The 15,031-nt window shown below is 39.2% G+C and overlaps 1 protein-coding gene across 1 annotated transcript; it reads left to right on the top strand.

Annotated features, from left to right (window-relative positions):
* Window positions 1-4,839: 4,839 nt before the first annotated feature.
* Window positions 4,840-10,809, top strand: vgf (VGF nerve growth factor inducible). Its single transcript, XM_017471150.3, has 2 exons — window positions 4,840-5,062; window positions 7,005-10,809. Exon 2 carries the CDS (start codon window positions 7,037-7,039, stop codon window positions 8,978-8,980), a length of 1,944 nt encoding a protein of 647 aa, XP_017326639.1. The 5' UTR covers window positions 4,840-5,062; window positions 7,005-7,036; the 3' UTR covers window positions 8,981-10,809.
* The last annotated feature ends 4,222 nt before the right edge of the window (window positions 10,810-15,031 follow it).

The following is a 15,031-nucleotide window of genomic DNA, read 5'->3' as shown; positions in this document are numbered from 1 at the left end:
GTTTGGTGGTTTGCTCGCGCGTGTAGGCGGGTGGCATTAAACGACTAAGGACGAGTCTCCCACGGGTTTGCCTCGATTATAAATTGGTTCATTTAAAGAAGAGCGCCCTCGGAAGAGAAAAGATGGCTGTTGAGAGAAAGAGATTGATCTTGGCTGTAAGAGCATACCGCCTCATTACCTCCGAGTCAGAGGCGCGAGCGCTGATCAGTCTCCAGCGTCAGCAAGCGCACAAGCCCGCCAACGCGGCGAAATGTCGAGGGCGGTGTAATGGCAGTATAAGGTTCCACAAACAGATGGCTGTTAATTATCTGTTTTTAAGTTTTTACGACCTTTATGTGAACAAATGACAGCCTCTGTGCAAGTTCAACATATCCAGGCATCCAAGCACAATGACAAATCGTTCCTGACAAAGATATGACAAATAGTGTCTGCCATTTCCTGTGTGACCAAATCCAATTAATCCCCCCTCTTCAAGGATTCACTCGTAGCATAGGCTATACACTCGCCGTCCACTTTATTAGGAACATATGTACACCTGCGCATTCATGCAGTTTTCAGCCCGTCATGTGGCAGCAGTGCAGTGCAAAAAAAAGCTTCGGGAAATGTTCACATCAAACATCAGAATGAAGAAAATTTGTGATCTCTATGACTTTGCTCATGGTATGTTTGTTGGTACCCGATTTGCCAGTTTGAATATTTCAGAAACTGCTGAACTCCTGGGAATTTCACCCACAACAATCTCTAGAGTTTACACAGAATGGTACAAAAAAATAAATAAATAAACATTGAGTGAGCAACAGTTCTATGGGTGGAAACACCTTGTTGATAAGAGAGGCCAGAGGAAATGGCCAGATTGGTTCGAGCTACCAGGAAGGATATACTAACTCAAATAATCACTCTTTACAAGCATGGTGAGCAGAAAAGCATCTCAGCATGCACAACACCTCAAACCTTGAGGCAGATGAGCTACAACAGCTGAAGACCACATCAGGTTCCACTCCTTTCAGCCAAGAACAAGAATCTGAGGGTATCATGGGTACAGACTATTGTATTAAAAAAATTAAGTCTTTGTACATCCCATCTTAGATTTATCCCCCCTTTGCTTTTATAATAACCTCCACTCTTCTGTGAAAGCTTTTCACTGTACTTTGGAGCATAGCTGTGGATTTGCTCATTCAGCCACAAGATCATTAGTGAGGTTAGGCGTTGATGCCATGCGAAGAGGCCTGGGTGCAGTCAACATTCCAGCTGCTCATCCCAAAGGTGTTCAGTGGGGTTGAAGTCAGTGCTGTGTGCAGGCCACTCAAGTTCTTCCACACCAACTTTGGCTACTTGTGGATCTCATTTTGTACACAGAGGCATTGTCATGCTGGAACAAGTTTGGACCCACTAGTTCCAGTAAAAGGAATTTGTAATGCTAAATCATACAAATACATTCTATACATACATACATACATACATACATACATACATATATATATATATATATATATATATATATATATATATATATATATATATATATATATATATATATATATATATATATATATACAGTATCTCACAAAAGTGAGTACACCCCTAAGTGAAAATGTCCAAACTGGGACCAATTAGCCATTTTCCCTCCCCAGTGTCATGTGACTTGTTAGTGTTACAAGGTCTCAGGTGTGAATGGGGAGCAGGTGTGTTAAATTTGGTGTCATCGCTCTCACACGCCCTCGTACTGGTCACTGGAAGTTCAACATGGCACCTCATGGCAAAGAACTCTCTGAGGATCTGAAAAAAGAATTGTTGCTCTACATAAAGATGGCATAGGCTATAAGAAGATTGCCAAGACCCTGACTGAGCTGCAGCATGGTGGCCAAGACCATACAGCGGTTTAACAGGACAGGTTCCACTCTGAACTGGCCTCGCCATGGTCGACCAAAGAAGCTGAGTGCACGTGCTCAGCGTCATATCCAGAGGTTGTGTTTGGGAAATAGATGTATGAGTGCTGCCAGCATTGCTGCAGAGGTTGAAGGGGTGGAGGGTCAGCCTGTCAGTGCTCAGACCATACACCGCACACTGCATCAAATTGGTCTGCATGGCTGTCGTCCCAGAAGGAAGCCTCTTCTAAAGATGATGCACAAGAAAGCCCGCAAACAGTTTGCTGAAGACAAGAAGATTACTAGAACCATGACCTGTGGTCTGATGAGACCAAGATAAACTTATTTGGTTCAGATGGTGTCAAGCGTGTGTGGCGGCAACCAGGTGAGGAGTACAAAGACAAGTGTGTCTTGCCTAAAGTCAAGCATGATGGTTGGAGTGTCATGGTCTGGGGCTGCATGAGTGCTACCGGGACTGGGGAGCTGCAGTTCATTGAGGGAACCATGAACGCCACCATGTACTGTGACATACTGAAGCAGAGCATGATCAGTGTGCAGTATTCCAGCATGATAATGATCCCAAACACACCTCCAAGACAACCACTGCCTTGCTAAAGAAGCTGAGGGTGAAGGTGATGGACTGGCTAAGCATGTCTCCAGACCTAAACCCTATTGAGCATCTGTGGGGCATCCTCAAACAGAAGATGGAGGAGCACAAGGTCTCTAACATCCACCAGCTTCGTGATGTCATCATGGAGGAGTGGAAGAGGACTCCAGTGGCAACCTGTGAAGCTCTGGTGAACTCCACCCCCAAGAGGGTTAAGGCAGTGCTGGAAAATAATGGTGGCCACACAAAATATTCTCACTTTTGGCCCAATTTGGACATTTTCACTTAGGGGTGTACTCACTTTTGTAGCCAGCGGTCTAGACATTAATGGCTGTGTGTTGAGTTATTTTGAGGGGACAGCAAATTTACACTGTTATACAAGCTGTACACTCACTAATTTACATTGTAACAAAGTGTCATTTCTTCAGTGTTGTCACATTAAAAGATATAATCAAATATTTACAAAAATGTGAGGGGTGTACTCACTTTTGTGAGATACTGTGTATATATATATATATATATATATATATATATATATATATATATATATATATATATATATATATATATAGAGAGAGAGAGAGAGAGAGAGAGAGAGAGAGAGAGAGAGAGAGAGAGAGAGAGAGAGAGAGAGTATTGTTGAAGTGAAACATTTTTGGAACTCTCCATTACTTTTTTTTTTACCATGATCACAATGCCATATAATCACCTCAAGTCTAAAAAACACAGGCCTACATTTATTGTTGAGAGACTAATAAAAGTCTGTCAAAAGGCTCTCAAACATAAAACCACTAAATGGCAGAGCAGACATAGGCAAGACCAAACTTCTGCACTGGAGCTGAGCCTGTCCCCTCCAGTCAGAAACACTAAATCAATACTGCTATGTGCGCCAGCAAAACCGGGCAATGGCTTCACAACCAGTGTAATACCATTTGTCACGCTTGGGTCCCCTTTCCCAATAAGACAATTTAATGTGAAAAATCAACGCTCGAAATATTGACTTAAATGTCAATCCATACCACATTCAGTGGCTGCAAGCTAGAAAGAAATAGAAAGAAAGAAAATTCATTACCAGGTTATATTCTGACAGGCCTGTATTCATGTCTTGAAGTTATGCACTTATCTTCTGTTCCTTTTCTCTTCAGCAAATGAACAATATTGCGTGAGTGCAAATGTAGGGAGGGAGGGAGAGAGAGAGAGAGAGAGAGAGAGAGAGAGAGAGAGAGAGAGTATGTGTGTGTGTGTGTGAGAGAGAGAGGGAGAGAGAGAGAGAGAGAGAGAGAGAGAGAGAGAGAGAAAAGGAGAGAGAGAGATGAGTCACTGAGTGTGAATAGGAACTGAAAACAGATTCTTCTCTAATGCTGAGTGGTCTATAATATATTAGAACCTACTAGCTTGGCTTCACCTCCTTCTCCTGCAGGAACACACAACCAATATCGTTTCAATGTGTAAGAGTGAAAGTTTTCCAGGTGCACACCAAACTTAACGCACATTCATTACTAAATATTATATGGACAATTAAATAAGGTGACACTCAATAACAGAAGAGATCGAAATATTTTTATTATCAAAACATTGTTCTTGGAAATATTTTTTGTGTCTAATTCATTTTGGTGGCTTTAGCAAAGGCCCCCAGCTGTAGTTAAAATGAGACATAGATTTATTCCTGTCCCATTTCAGACAACAATCATATGTCACAAGTAGTAGGGCACGCGATGACGACTTTCAAGTGCTCTGGTAGTACCCTGTAGGCCAAATTAAATAACATTAATAGCAAAAGTGGCAATCGGTGCACTAATGCTAACCCACTACAAAGCTGATGAGAAGAGAAACGTTTTCAAGGTTATACAGATGCTCAATAGACTACAGTAGATGTACTTTTACGAGATGGTTAAAATGAATAACAGTAAACCTCCACAGACACATGCAGTACCAGTATTCTTCCATCTACCAGAGAGAAATAACATTTATTGATCGTCGAGCTTCTGATTTCTTCCTTTTCAAACTCTGTTAAACTCTGTTTGCTTACTCTCTATTAAATAGTCTTCACTGCTCGCCAACTAACCATGGGAAAGAGCGAAATGCACCAAATTTAGGGGTAACAAATCATATATTGGACTCCAACGACTTCTTCCGGGCCCCTCTCCTCCAGCCGTACTGTTATCTCTGGGCCACCCTTCGGCAGGAAAATGCTTTATTTCATTCATGTCGTTTCCGTTCATTCATCAAGGCACTGCAGCGTAGCGAGAGCTCGGGCTTAGTGCCACACCAAAATTCTTATCAATGGAGTGCTGACGTCAATGAGCAGCGGTGACGCGCGGTCACGTGAGCTCAAGGGGGCCGAAATATAAACATGAAGAGCTGGCCGTGGTCCTGAAAATATCTACAGCGCTTTCACGAAGACTCGAGGCTAAGGCGTGAACAAACGAGTCGTATATCTTTTCACCGAGCAAGTTTGTTCAAACTCTACATTTACTTTCTAAAAAAGAAAGCATATGCACTAGTAACGAGAGTAAAAAGAGTGTCCAATCGCAAAGTTCGAAGAACAAAGAGCAAAAGTGCGTTGCACCACGTCACGCCTGGGATCCCGGTAAGTCCTCATTTTCATACAATACCAGTACAACAAAGTAGCGAAAGCTAGCCTACATTTTACTACACTGCGGTGGAAGTAGAGTTTTGTGTTTTTATGACGTTTAATGCGGATCAGCTAAATAAATTGTCAAAGCAATGGGAATTTCAGTACCATTAACGAAACCTAAAAGCAATTTTGTTCCATGCAAAAAATGAGAAACAAAAGCATCACTTCTAATTCACAGCGGGGGAAAAAAAGATAAAACATCCAACAACTGTCTTAAAAGAACCAAACATTTCATATGAAACTTGGGTGGAGTCGGAACTGATGCATCATCATCGTGCTCATTTGATAAAGCACAGATGTGCCTGGAAATGACGCCATTACTGAATGCTGATGCATATCATGATGACATTTTTGGGAATTATGTTGATCAGTAACATTCCGGAAATACCAGCTATCACTCCCCCACTCCATTACATTATTTTCCCCATCGCCATAGCACATTTTCTCAGCTGTCCTGGATTCCAGTTAGATGCGTTTGGCAAAACAAGACACTGAATAGCCAAAAAAAAAAAAAAGAAAAAGTAGTAGCTATGTTTTAAAATATTTGAGCCTCAGATTCGGGTTTTGTTGGGGGGATGGGGGTTTTGACTAAGGTAATTAACTTTATATGCTTTATATGAAGAATATTTTGTTACGAAAATGCAGCGTTCAGTTGTTAACCACCTATATACTATGTTTAATATGTGATATTATATGATAATATGAACTGATATTGTGTTCAGTATATATTTATAGACTACTGCGCCAGGGCTTTCCCCAGTCTTTAAAATAGACTGGCTTAGGGTAGATGATTACGTGAAGAGACGGCGTCTTAAAGGCGGCTTACTAATGTGTATTAGCACCTCCTGAGTGTATCAGAACTAAAGCAATGATGAATGGCAGAAGCAGATAATACTTCCAAGCAATGGTTTCCTCAAGTTCAAAGCATGATTCGGGGCTGCAAACACAATATTGATTGTAAACATAGGAATGTTTTAATCTGCAAACTCAGACACAGAGCTGTGATAGAAAACCTAGCAGTAAAAGAAGCGAGAATCCGCTCCTTTTAAGGATTTGAAAGAAATGTAACTAATTACACTCCAACCGGTGCCTAGTTATTAATATATGTAAAATGCTGATTTTCTCTACTCCCGACGTTTGGCCTTTTAAGCCTTTCAGATTACCGGTGTTTTACTCAATATTTATTTTGTTCATTCTATAAAACCCATTTAGAAATTCGAACACGCATCTTCATACGTCATGTTTGCCTCCATTATCCACCCGCCACCAAGGTCCACGCTCTTAAGCTCTTTTTCTTGTGGGGGTGGTCAATTGCGCAACGTGCCTACACATCTATGGAAGTTTTCTTGTTAATTCCGATTTATTTGCAAAATCAGGACAATCAGTAGACGTTTATTATAATTAAACCGAAATAAAAATATGAAATGCGTTCCTTCTGCATGATAATGGCGCGTGATGGTGAAAGTTTGTTGCAATGATTTACAGACATTAATTGTGCATGAATAATCTATCCAATAAATAAAACTAACCCATGAAAACATGATATTTTTAATAGTGTATGTACTGACTAAAGTAGATTTATAAATAATAAGAAAACTTAATTGCTTTTGTTTGCAGTGTGTGTGTGTGTGTGTGTGTGTGTGTGTGTGTGTGTGTGTGTGTGTGTGTGTGTGTGAATCATGAAAAGGGATTATGATCATCATGATATGAGGACAGTGTTAAACATCGAAGTCAAATGTTCATGTTATTAGTGTGTATTTTTCCATTGTGTGATCATGGTGATTAGTGGTTGTAACTTGTTACTTAGCATCATAGACCTGGCATGTTTAAAAACAAAAAACAAATGCTGCACTTTATAGCATATGCTTAATTTTTTTTCCCCTGTCTATGTTAGGTGCATCACCATTTTCCACACTCCTAACCTGCATGGTCATGATTCGGTGCCAACAAGTATCAAGAGCCCCAGTTGTGCTTTTCTTCTTCTTGTTCAGTCTTAAATTTGAGCCCACAAGCAGCATCCCTGTGACTGGACACAAAGTGGGCAATCGATATGAACCCTCCTCTCCTGCACGTACACTGCCTCAGATTCAGTTCACCCAAACCGGAGGTGTTCCAGAGACACTGAATGAAGAGGAGGATGAACTTTTCAAAGATGTTGACCCAAAAACCCTAGCAGCAGTCCTCCTAGAAGCCCTCAACAAGCCTCAGGAGGTAATGAGAGAACAAGATAAGAAAGGGGGAGAGAAAAACAAGGCAGAAGAGGACAGAGAGACTCAGAGTTTTGACAGAGAGAGTAATGGATATCAGGAGCTGGAACTGGTGCGAGCAGCTGCTGAAGCACAGGGCAGAGAAGAGAGAGAAAGGGAACAGGATGAGGAGAGGAAGAGGGAGGAGGAAGAAGAAGAACGCCTCACGGAAAAGGTGACCAGTCGTACCACAAGTCAAACAGTGCCTGTAAAAGAACAGGAAGTAGTTGCAAAGGAGGTTGCAAGCAAGCAAGAACAGCAAGAAACAGAGGGAGCCACTGATGGGAACAAGGATGAGCAGCTGAGTCCAGAAGAGTTGAAGAACCTGGAAACCATGTTAGAGGAGTTTCAGAGCTACACTACAGCCATGAAAAGAGAACGTGATTCCTCATCTGGCCAGAGAGAGAGTCGTGGTGATTACTTTGACTATCTGGATCGTAATGGCCTCATGAACAATGAGATCAAGCCCAAACCTAAGGGTTATGACTTGGCTTTGTCTAAGAAGAAGCTTAAGTGGCAACAAGAGCAGGAAAAGAACAGTAATCGGCCATTGGGAGGAAACTTTATGGATGATTTTAATGATAATATTGAAGACCAAGAACAGGAAAATGGAGAGGATGAAGATGAACTGCTGAGTCCAGAAGAAGAAGAAGCTAGGGCTAAAGCTGAACAGGAAGAGGTGCGCAGACAAGCAGCTGAGGCCCAGAGAGCCAAGGCAGAAGAAGAGAAGCTTGCAGATATTGCATCAGATATGATCTTGCAATACATGGTCAAGCAAGATGGTAAAAAGTACCGGGGCAATAATGCTGCAGAAGATAAACGCTCAGAGGAAGATGGTGCTAATGATGATGATGATATTGACCCCCAAACAATTGACAAGTTGATAGAGATCTCCAGTAAGCTCCACCTGCCTGCTGATGATGTGGTAGATATAATCAGTGATGTGGAAAAGAAGAAAAAAAAAGACGCTCCTGAAACTCTGCAATGGCAACGACCTCTTGTACCTCCTCCAGCACCTGATGTCTCATCTACAGTCTTAAGAACATCACCACCCTCAAAACCACCCAAGCCTAACACAAATCTGCTGAAATCATGGTTCAAGGACAGGGCTCCTATTAAGCCCAATCAACAAAATTTTTGGATCAAGCAACAGTGGCCCTTTTGGACCTACCCCTCCTATCGGCGCTATCAAAAGCCCTACAGTAGTTATTACACCATCTACATCCCACCTCCTAAAGCTAAACCACGCTATTATGCCAAACCCTCCTACTCCCTTAATGACATTCTGGGGAATTCATTGGACTATGAGTTTGATTACCCTCTGAAACAAAGGTATAATCCCTGGACACAAAGTCGTCCAAGGGCTCCTCTGGCTTTCCAGCGGAACCTCTACATCCCTAACTATATTGTCCCTCAACCCCGGACTTTCAAAGCCATACCCATGCCCAAACCCCGGTCACCCCTGCGTCATCGGCCTGCTTTCTATTACTCACCCACAGCTTCTGTAATTGCCCCACAGGATGGCTATTATAGCCAGGTGGAACAGCCACAACCAGACAGCAATGAGGAGCTAGGGAACTTCATTGAGAAGGTTTTCCTGAAACGTCCCCGCATGTTTCAGTGAAGGTGTAGATAGCGAGAAAAATAAAGGAGGAAATGTAGGTGAGCAAGAAGAGTACAACTGTGAGACTGTTTTTGCCACATATTTTGGTTTCATATTCAGAAATAAGTTTATCCAGTCTAATTTACCTGTCCTTCCCTCTTCAGTTAAATTGAAAAAAAAAAAAGCCTGAAGACTGGTGACTGTTGCCATTTTCTCCCTTCCTCATCTATTCCCCTCCTCCCCTACATATACTGATAGACAGTGGAAATGAAGTGAAGAAAGGTGTTTTTGTCAATTATGTGGGGGTACACACATGACTCAAATACCCAACTACAGTCCTAAAATTTTCCACAATTCCAGAAGGCCTTTCAAAAACAGAGGAAGACAAAAATACAATAGGACATCTTTTGTAAGCCTTATATTTTATTATTTTTTATCATTTATAATGTTCAGAAGTCTTTTAAACCATGTAGTCATTTTCTCTAATTATGAAAAACAGCAAAAATATTTAAAATCTGAATCTTAATATCTGAAATATTAAGTGCCATATGCTTTAGAAATGTTCAGGTTTGGCTCATCCTACCCATCAAATGTCTTAAGTGTACCTAGTAGTATTGTGACACACTTGGTCCTGTACATAGAATGAATTGTCTATAGGCTGACATTTTCTTTTCTTTTTGGGGTGTTTTTAACATTGTTTTTCTACACAGAACATTGCTGAACACAGTTGGTGCAAAGAATGCTCATACATTCCAAATATTTCTAAGATAAGCTTTTTCATATAAGCTGTTTTGAGAGCAGTTATTTATTGCCTTATTTCCCCTTTAAGACTAGCAGCATTTTTGTCATAGATGGGTTGGCAGGACTATATTAATTACTATAATTAATTATTAATTATAAATTAATAATTTAATGTGAATTTGTCTCCAAATGTCCTTATTAATCATAAAGGTATGATTATAAAGGTTTGTTTCATGTTAAATTATACTAGAAATCTATGGATTTAATGGTAAAAATGGACAGAGTATGAGTTGTCAATGCAACACAAAAAAAACATCTTAATATGCACTTAATTACCTACTTGTGTTTATAACTTTGTGTATCTAAGTTGAAAAAAGGCATTGACAATCTTTTAATTGAAATCAATCCCTAATGTCCCTTAATCAACAGTTAACTTTACACAAAGTTTAGTATTTGGTACCAGAACCACAATTCTGGGTAAGGTCAGACTTAACACTGCAGAACAAAGTGGATAGTGCACAGGAAGTGCATGAAAACATATAGAGGCACTTAAAACTATCCTTTAGAGATAAGGGACACTGCAAACAACAACATTTCTTCACCACTCATAACTTCACAGAGAAGTCAAACAAAGAAATGTTGAAAAGATTCAGTGCTGAAATATGAACAACAATTTAAGTACCCAAATAGTGTGATACCTTACCCATAAGGACAGTGAGGGAGATACATAATGATTAGAAAAGATAAGAAAACGGGGAGGTGCTTGACATTCTAATTAATTTAAGCAAGCTGTGGATTGAGTGATGGACATAGAGAAGACAAGTGTCTGCACGTTTATGTGAACTTGCATCTAAAATGTGTTTCTTCTCTGAAGACATTATGAGCATTAAAAAAAGTATAAAAAAAAATACAAAAGACAAATGTTTAGTATATCAGAGTTTAAAAAACCCTGTCAAGTCTTGTATAAAGAAAATCGGCTGTTTGTCAGTTCTAGATGTATCTTGTATGTACCTTAATAAACATGCGTTTGCTGGATGTAAATAATCGCATGTTGATGACTAGTTTTGCTACACAGAGATCATTCAATAAAATTTGCTATTTTTTATTAAGATTGGTTTTTTAATTGTGTTTTGAGGAACATGTGAATCTGAGCTCTCATTTGTAGCAGATTTGACATCATCCACACATTTTATTTTTTCCAGTCACAATTTTATTGACCACAGGAAAGATCATGAGATAATTTCTAGTTAGCTTGATGTGCGTCAGAGCATGTTTAGACAGTGTTTCAAACATGCACCACAGAAACCAATATGTTTAAAGAGCAAAAGACAAAGTCCAATTAACAGTTATTCCCTAAGAAGTGTAAGGGAAATATCACAAAGAAGTCGAAATATTACCTTAAAGTTAGATTTCCGAGAGATACAAGTTCTGTCTATGAGGCTGTCCATGTGGAGCATGGTCCTTTATTGCTTTGTAGGGAGTCTGGCACTTCTACCGAGTGCATTTCCCCATGCTAAGATCTTTGATTCTGCTCAGCAGTCCTGTGGCTCAGACAGTTTGCTTGGATAATTACTTTATTAAACGAGAATCTCTGCAGCACTATAGTATGATCACACCAGAGCCCATTAGTAGCTTCTCTTTGAAGGGAAACTCAGAAAGGAACAGCGATACTACTTAAACTCTTAATATCATAGTGGCTTGCACTATGTATATGTAAAAAAACACACACACACACACACACACACACACAGTATATATATATATATATATATATATATATATATATATATATATATATATATATATATATATATATATATATATATAAAATTCAATCCGAGTGATTTTCTGTGGGATGTGCTGGACAAACAAGTCAGATCCATCGAGGCCCCACCTCACAACCTACAGGACTTAAAGGATCTGCTGCTAATGTTTTGGTGCCAGATACCACAGCACAATTTCAGAGGTCTTGTGGAGTCCGTGCCTCGACAGGTCAGTGCTGTTTTGGTGGCACAAGTAGGACCTACACAATATTAGGCAGGTGGCTTAATGTTATGGCTGATATGGTTGAATGATGAATAGGGTTTGGTAATGAAATAATAAATAAACAACAGTAAACAATTGCATTTGTTTTACTGAAGTAAGAAGTGTTAATTCAGTAATTGTTGTAAATAGTGTGATATTATTAAAAACAATTAAATCATGCCTGCTGCCTGGCCCATAGATCAGGGTGATAATAATAATAATAATAATAATAATAATAATAATAATAATAATAAACAGAATGAGAAAGCGAAAACGCAAGTAAAGCAAGTAATAAATACACAGGGAGAAAACGAGAGGGCGAGAGTGTGGGGGTGGCGAGGTTTGATGAGAACAGCACAGCCCACAGAGGTGCAGTGATTCATGAGTCACATGGTCGAGGTGTGAGTCATACTCCTTCTACTGCAGTACCCCCATCCACCAACACACATAAAGCTTGTAGTTTTGTCATATTTACTGATGCGCGGGCACTGGGTCCCGTTTGATAAAATTCAGCAGAATAGGTAACATTCTATTTTGTTAAGTATTTACAAGGTGAGACATCTCAAAATGGCTATTCAATTCACATGTGTATTACTTTATGGTGTCATACTCAAAGCAATGCTTGAAGGCTTCCCTGTTTGGATAACCTCTTATATGCACACACACATCTGGGCACAAACATTTTCCTTTATATGATGGTTATCTTATTAAACAGTGTCTGGATCATGCAACAAAAGACACTTTGTTGTTCTCTTCAAATATTGATTTTTCTCTGAGTCAACACCAGAGAGAGAGGGAAAAAACATAATGGAAAAAACCCACAGAATGCCAAATTGTCCAGTCTCCAATAAACCATGAGTTCATCAGCATCAGGCCTGTGGCAAATTCTTCACATTTTGTAATGTAAGCAGAAACAGCTGCCAAAAAAAAGAAGAAAAGCTATATCTGGCATCCTGAGCGGGAACAGCAACATAGTGTACATGTGCAGGTGTTATTATGTTGTTCAACAGGAGATACTGTAGCCACTTACAGTCCATACGTATAATATGGACAGGCTGTAAAACCGTGGCATTAAAAATTAATGCTGATAAGTGTGGAGGAGCCAGTCACACAAGATGTGTGGAAGCAGCAGAGGGCAGTGAAATTTGTCAGAGTCTCCATCACCACTGGAACTGAGCTCATGCCAGATTAGTTCAAATATGCATCTTGGAGGAGAGAGGCAAAGGAAAGCAGATACAGATCTCTGTTTCTGGAATTTCAAAGTGATCTGTTGTCTAAAAAATGTAGGTTACTTTAGAGACAAGATATTTCATAATCTATACATGAATATACAGTATGTATAGGGTATATGTCTGTTTACATAATATAATCATGTCCATAATTACTGGAATTCTTGAAAATCACTCACTGAAATATACTGTATACTGTAATTTCTTACAAGCAGAGATTCTTGAAGTTTTACACTTGTCTCTTTACCGTTCTTTGTCCTTTACCATGGTGACAAATGGCAAAGCTGATTTTGCATTTGTTTAACCAGCATAATAAAAATAGAAAGCTGCTGAGACATACACTGCACAGCTACATAATACAAAGCTATTCAGTTCTGCATGAGGTCTGTCACCTGGCATAGTTTCACCCCATGTAACATTTGTTACAGCCAATCGGAGTTTCATGAACATTTGTATATGTTGGCTCTCCAGAAAACTAATAAGGCACCAAATGTAGGTCTTAAGCCCAATAAATCAAAGATCAGTGAAGAACATCTCTGAATTGTATTAGTAAGTTAAGTACACGTTTTATATGGACTTGAGAATTGGCAGCAGGGCTACCATGCAAGGCGCTAGCCTGCCATCAGGAGGAACTTCGGATTCAGTGTCTTACCCAAGGGAACTTCGGCATATGGAGAATCGAACCGCCAACCCTATAATTAGTGGACAACCCCTCTACCACCTGAGCCACAGCCGCCTGATGAGTAACACTAGTAGTAATTCAGAGAATGACTATATCGTAAGATGCACATTATCTCCATAAAGTGAGCTAAACAGAACTCTATATTTATTTTTGGTGATGAGAGAAAACAGCATAAAATGCCATCCCAAATTGACTAACATAAGGACGCTTTTATATCCTTAAAAAAAAAAGAAGAAGAAAAGGTAGAAAAATACATAGGCCTACTGAACAAATTACTTTAAATGCAAACAAATTGTTATCCTTGTGGGGAAAACATTCTGTTCTTCAAAAATATTATTGCAAGCTTCTTTTACCAAGTGGAAAAAAAAGATCTTTCAGCACAAGAGACAGATGGATGTTGACAAGTTTTGTAATGAGCACTATTAAAAAAAAACTACCTTACAAATTTACATTAACTTACTGGCAGCACTTAGTAGCCCAGTGGAGGCACTGAAAGGCCAATGCAGATTATATTTTAAGGAAGCTGAGGGCTTTTGATGTTTAACCACAGTGTTATGACCAGTGTATTTTTATGCTAAAATGCTGGCTCAGTCAATACTCTGGAGGAAGCAATTCAGACAAAAAGGAAAGGAAAAAAAAAACTCCACTTTTTTTGAGCAATAGCTCCCATCTTCTACACAACATTTTTACCCACTTTCAAAGTACGTTTAGCCAAAGGCTTATTATGACAACACACTCTGTGGAGCATTGCAGACATTCCCTCCTGCTGGCTGCTATCAAATATTTTAATGATGGTTTGAGCTGTTGGTTTGGTTAATCAGATTTTTATTTAGTAATCATCTTTGTTTTTTTAATAATTACTGTTATTATTTTAAGGTTAAGACCTATTTTATACACAAACAGAATAGCCATCTAATTAATATTTCACACATTCGCAGTGTAAAGTTTATTTACTGTAAGTTCCATATTATATTTTCACAGGACTAATGTATAATCTATAATAGCATATTACTGTAAAATATTACTGCAATTTTGCAATTATACTGTTGAACTCTTCCATTGCTAAATACACATCTTTAAATATTGAAGGTCAAAAAACTGATACTAACAAATGAATCAAATAAAAACGTGTTTATTAAAGCACTCATTTCTGTTCACATAAGAACAAACATAAGATTCAAATTACACAACAAGAACTTGCAGTTTAAACAATGAAATTGCACAATAAGGGGCCGTTGCTAGAATGAACAACGAGAACAGCAGTGACAGAATCCATGGATCACAGTCCGGTAATCTATAGGAAAACCAAGAAAGCAAGCTTGGTTTATCTACACTATATGTCCAAAAGTTTTTGGACACCTGACTATTGGCCATATAGTGTATTTAAAATAACAG

The sequence above is a fragment of the Ictalurus punctatus genome, chromosome 7, assembly GCF_001660625.3.
Source record: "Ictalurus punctatus breed USDA103 chromosome 7, Coco_2.0, whole genome shotgun sequence".
Lineage (NCBI taxonomy): Eukaryota > Metazoa > Chordata > Actinopteri > Siluriformes > Ictaluridae > Ictalurus > Ictalurus punctatus.
Note: the sequence above shows the minus strand (reverse complement) of the source record. Positions and strands in the feature narration are given on the sequence as shown.

Coding starts and splice junctions, on each gene's coding strand:
- vgf (XM_017471150.3), top strand. CDS start 7,037: ATGGTCATGATTCGGTGCCAACAAGTATCAAGAGCCCCAGTTGTGCTT.